The 4,912-nt window shown below is 52.5% G+C and overlaps 1 protein-coding gene across 1 annotated transcript; it reads left to right on the top strand.

Annotated features, from left to right (window-relative positions):
• The first annotated feature begins 1,721 nt into the window (after positions 1-1,721).
• LOC128094612 (galactoside 2-alpha-L-fucosyltransferase Sec1) lies at positions 1,722-3,002 on the top strand. Its single transcript, XM_052713073.1, has one exon. It carries the CDS (start codon positions 1,902-1,904, stop codon positions 2,751-2,753), a length of 852 nt encoding a protein of 283 aa, XP_052569033.1. The 5' UTR covers positions 1,722-1,901; the 3' UTR covers positions 2,754-3,002.
• The last annotated feature ends 1,910 nt before the right edge of the window (positions 3,003-4,912 follow it).

The following is a 4,912-nucleotide window of genomic DNA, read 5'->3' as shown; positions in this document are numbered from 1 at the left end:
TGGCGGCAGGCTGACGGTGGCCTTCCCACAGCCAGTAGCTCACAGAGCTACAGCATGGTGGGAGTCGCAGGTCCAGCGCTGTATGTGTCCACAGACTAACCACGTGGCCCAGCAAGTCACAGAGGCAACGCCAGCTTAGTTGAGTAAGGTGGCAGGGTGGGAGGTGAGCCAGCGCTGGTGTGCAGTCTTTGAGATGAAGCAGGTGTTTAGCACACTAAGAGCCACATTGAACACTGACATAGGTGGATTCTGGTATGCAAATTATTTTTCAGTGAAATAGTTACTCAAAATAGGCTCATCACAGACCAACCTATAAAGGTCAAAATGATACAGCCTAACTAGTAGTGTTTCAGAAGCAGGAAGTGGGCACTGCCCATCCCCTGAGCCCCAGTCACTGTTTGCTTCATTTGTCACATTTGACTGGTTCTGGCAGGTGCAGGGATACGTGGGTTCATAGAGGCAGGAATGCTAGGCAGCTTGAATCTGTGAGACAGTGAGAAACAGTGCTTGTGGGTCCTGTGGCCAGTCACCTCTTGCAGAAGAGGTTAAACAGAACCACAGGAAGCCAAGCCACATACAGCAAACATGACCTATTGACCTAGCCACCCACAGCCCTGTGCCTGGTCTCTGTACTACACTCTGCGGAGTTCTCTTTCATTCTCCATGCTCTCCTAACCCACTAGCTGCTGGCACATGAGCCGCACGCACTCCTTGTGGGCTGGGCACAATGGGAGGACATTAGAAAATCAGCTTCAGTGGTGTGGTTAGTCCAGGACCTCAGCGGCCATCTGAAACCATAGACAGTGCCCAGCCCCACTTCTGTTTCCGTAAATTCCCGTGGAGCTTCTCAATCAGGCTCAGTAAGTAACAGCTCAGCAGAGTAACCGTGACGGTGCTGGGATAGAAGCTGCATGGTGGGTGTGATCTCCCGGAGCTCAGCATACCCTGTGGTACCTTCAGTTTTCCTACTTAAAGGGGCCTCTTCTAGTGCCTCTCGGCCATATCGTATCTCCATGGTCACTGTCCCTGCCCTTTGGAGCCTTCGTGTCGTGAGGTAAGGATAACTTGAACATTGCACTCCAGTTCTCTTCAGAGGAAAACTTTCAGGAGATGCCACTCAAGGGCATCTAAGCTTTGAACTCGGGACATGAGGCCTGCCTGGAAGGATCTACCGGCTGAGTCATCTCCCTGGCCTGAGCACTGTAGTTCTGACAATGGGCCGGATAACAGCTAAGTGACCAGAGCATGCAAAACCTACAGCTTGATACACTGGACCAAGGATGACTCACCAGAGGTGGGGGTGGGCTAGGGTGGGGTGTTAAAAGATTTCATCATCCTCAGCTTAAAACTTAAAAAGTATAGATTATTTATTTCTGGAATGTTCCATTTACTACTTCCAAACCACACTTGACCCTGTTAAGTAATTGAAACTCTAGAAGGTCAAACTATGAATCAGGAAAAGCTACTGTATTCACATTTAATTCTTATGCACCCCCTGAGGTTAGGAGCATAGAAATGGCTGGAATCAGGTAAGATATGGTTAACCAGCTGTTTCCAGTGGTCACACCAAGTCAGGTGAGAGAAACATTCAGAGAGGTACCGTAAACCCCATCACACTGCTAATAAAGGGTGGGGCTGTCCCCAGAGCCACTCAGAAACACTCCCTGAATGGCTGTGCTCAGACTCTGGCCCCTAACCATCCCTCCTGACCCCTGTCTTCTCTTACAGCTCTCCAAAGACTCCAGCCCACTCGTCCATCTCTCTCTACCTTCTACTTCCTCTGCGTGATCTTTGTGTTATCCACCATCTTCCACAGCCTCCGGCGCCTGGCTCTGGTGCCTGCCCCCTGGGCCTCTTCAGCCCTTGTGGTCTTAGCCCCAAGAAACCTGCCCCAGGAGGGCATGTTCACCATCAATGTCAAAGGCCGCCTGGGGAACCAGATGGGCGAGTATGCCACGCTGTTCGCCCTCGCCAGGATGAACGGAAGGCCCGCATTCATCCCCGCATCCATGCACAGCACCCTGGCGCCCATCTTCAGGATCAGCCTCCCGGTGCTGCACAGCGACACTGACAGGAAGATCCCGTGGCAGAACTACCACCTCAACGACTGGATGGAGGAGCGGTACCGCCACATCCCAGGACGCTATGTGCGCCTCACTGGGTACCCGTGCTCCTGGACCTTCTACCACCACCTGCGCCCCGAGATCCTGCAGGAGTTCACCCTGCATGACCACGTGCGTGAGGAGGCCCAGGCTTTCCTGCGTGGCCTGCGGGTGAATGGGAGCCAGCCGAGTACGTTTGTGGGTGTCCATGTGCGCCGGGGGGACTATGTGCATGTCATGCCCAATGTGTGGAAGGGCGTGGTGGCTGACCGGGGTTACTTGGAACAGGCCCTGGACAGGTTCCGGGCACGTTATCCATCTCCGGTCTTTGTGGTCACCAGTGATGACATGGCCTGGTGCCGGAAGAGCATCAGTATCTCTCGAGGGGATGTGGCATTTGCTGGCAATGGCCTTCGAGGATCGCCTGCCAGGGACATTGCACTGCTCATGCAGTGCAACCACACCATCATCACAGTGGGTACTTTTGGGATCTGGGCTGCCTACCTCACAGGTGGGGATACTGTTTACCTGGCTAACTTTACCCAGCCCAACTCCCCTTTCCACATGGTTTTCAAGCCACAAGCAGCCTACCTGCCCAATTGGGTAGGCATCGCTGCTGACTTGGGACAAGCCCAACGGAGTAACCTCTAGCCACACCTCAACCTGGGCCCCCCAAGAGGCATTGGAGGCTTGCTGCGCGTACATACTCAGGATCCAGTTCCAATCCAGTCTCATGTTTTTCACAGCTGAGTGATCTTGGGTCAGTGATACCACCTCACCGTCTTCCTGTGCACCCTGAAAATGTGAGCATGGCCTCTGCTTCCCTCAGCAGCACCATGCACAGGTGATTTGAGTTCCTCTGTAGCCAGAGAGAGTTGGCCACCACAGGCCTAACCATCAGGAATGCCTTCCCGTGGAGGGCAGCGGCTTCGCTAGGCTTTCTGTGGCTGTGATAAAACACTGTGACAGTAAACAGCCTGGAGAGGAAAGTGCTCATTTCAGCTTACAGTTGCACATCACAGGCCATCACTGAGGGAGTCAGAACAGGAACTCAAAGGGCAGGCCCTGGAGGCAGGAGCTGATGCAGAGGCCACCGAGGCATGCCACTTACCAGCTTGCTCCTTGTGGCTTGCTGAGCCTGCTGCCTTGTATGACCCGGGACTCAGGGTGACACCTTATATGACCCAGGTGCTCAGGCACCACCCAGGGTGAGCTGGGCCTGCCTACATGAATCGGTTGAGAAAATGCACAGGCCAGTCTGGTGAGGACATTTTCTCAACTGATAGTCTTCCAGAAAGACTAGCTTTTATCAAATTGACATGAAACTAGCCAGCAGAGCCACCTTTGTGCCTCCCTTCCTGGATTACCCACTGCAGGGTCCTGGGGGGTGTTTGGTGATGGTGTGGCTCCTGCCCTGGTGTTATGGGGACATGGCATTTCTAGCAGCTGGGAGCTTGGGCTTTGGGGTAGTGGCCTTTTCAGAGAAGGGAAGGGAAGTTGGAGGGCAGGTCTGATGAAAGTGCCAGGATGGTGGACAGCTGTGGCGGGGTATTCCATCACACTGTGAACCCCAAGTTTGCATTTGCGTTAATTAAATAAAATCAACCTTGGTTCAGGGGCAGAGTCAGCAACTAGTTGACCGGAATTAGCCATAGAGAATCCAGAGGAGCCAGGAATATGGATAGAGAGCCACACCGGAAGGAGGAGGGCCGGACTGGAGTTTCATGCTTGCTTTTTGGTTTGGGACTAGTGGAGAGATTCGTCTCCTGCTGGGTCTCCAGCCAAAAAGGAAGGTCAGCTGGTTGCTTCTCGGCTTCTCTGATCTAGCAGGTTTTCACCCCCACATCTGACTTCTGAGTCTTTTTTTGTTGGTACGTTAGAGACTTAGTTTAAACCTATATATCCCTCCAGGCTACGATCTGAGTGGCCTGCAGCCCACTGACTGCAGGGTTTGGGGTCACAGACAATAATTGAAATATCAGTCGATTCATGTGCAGCCACTAAACCGACAAAAAAGCATCAGACACCCCACCCCATAGTGGTGGGGAGGCAGTCTTAAAGGTGCACCCTGATCAGCAGGGCCTGGTCTGAGGCAGCCAGCAAACACTCCAGAGCACAACCCTCCAGGAATCCTGATCCTGGCCAGCCACACAGCCCTGAGGCAGTGTCTACCACGTCCTTCCAGAGCCTGGGGCTGAGGCTGCTCGGTGAATCCCTGTTGGGGCTGCCTGGTCATGGTGTGCTTTCTGTTGCTGTCACCCAGGTCGGCTTGACCTCAGGCCGTACTATCCTTGAGCTACTTGCTTAAAGCCTGTGCTACAGACAACTCAGGCCTGCCCTGCCGAACAGGGCCCCTGCCTGTAAAGCCAACACACGTGGTTGGAGCTTAAGGAAGCCAGAGCCAAGGCTTGACTAGGCTCAAGCGGGAACACGTGGCTGGATTCAAGCTCTTAGGCAGAACTTGCGGCTACACTTGCGCGCGCTCTCTCTCTCTCTCTCTCTCTCTCTCTCTCTCTCTCTCTCTCTCTCTCTCTCTCTCTCTCTCTCAATTCACACCTCGGACACTAGGTGGCTGTTTTGAAATTCCCTCGAATTTGTACTGTTCTACGCGGACTTGGTAAGTCACTTAACATATATATTTTAAAAGAAACTCTTTAAAAGAGAAATTTTTTCCACATTAAAAAAAAATGGGTTTTCTGTGTACATTTGGAAGAAAATTGGGCTTTGTTTGCAATTTTAGGCAGTCTGACAGTGGAACAACTATATGAGAAGATTAATGTTGATCGAATTATGCAATTTATTACTATGCT

The sequence above is a fragment of the Peromyscus californicus genome, unplaced genomic scaffold (assembly GCF_007827085.1).
Source record: "Peromyscus californicus insignis strain IS unplaced genomic scaffold, ASM782708v3 Scaffold_4__1_contigs__length_199733344, whole genome shotgun sequence".
In the NCBI taxonomy this organism is placed as follows: domain Eukaryota; kingdom Metazoa; phylum Chordata; class Mammalia; order Rodentia; family Cricetidae; genus Peromyscus; species Peromyscus californicus.
This window is presented reverse-complemented; position numbering and strand designations above follow the sequence as displayed.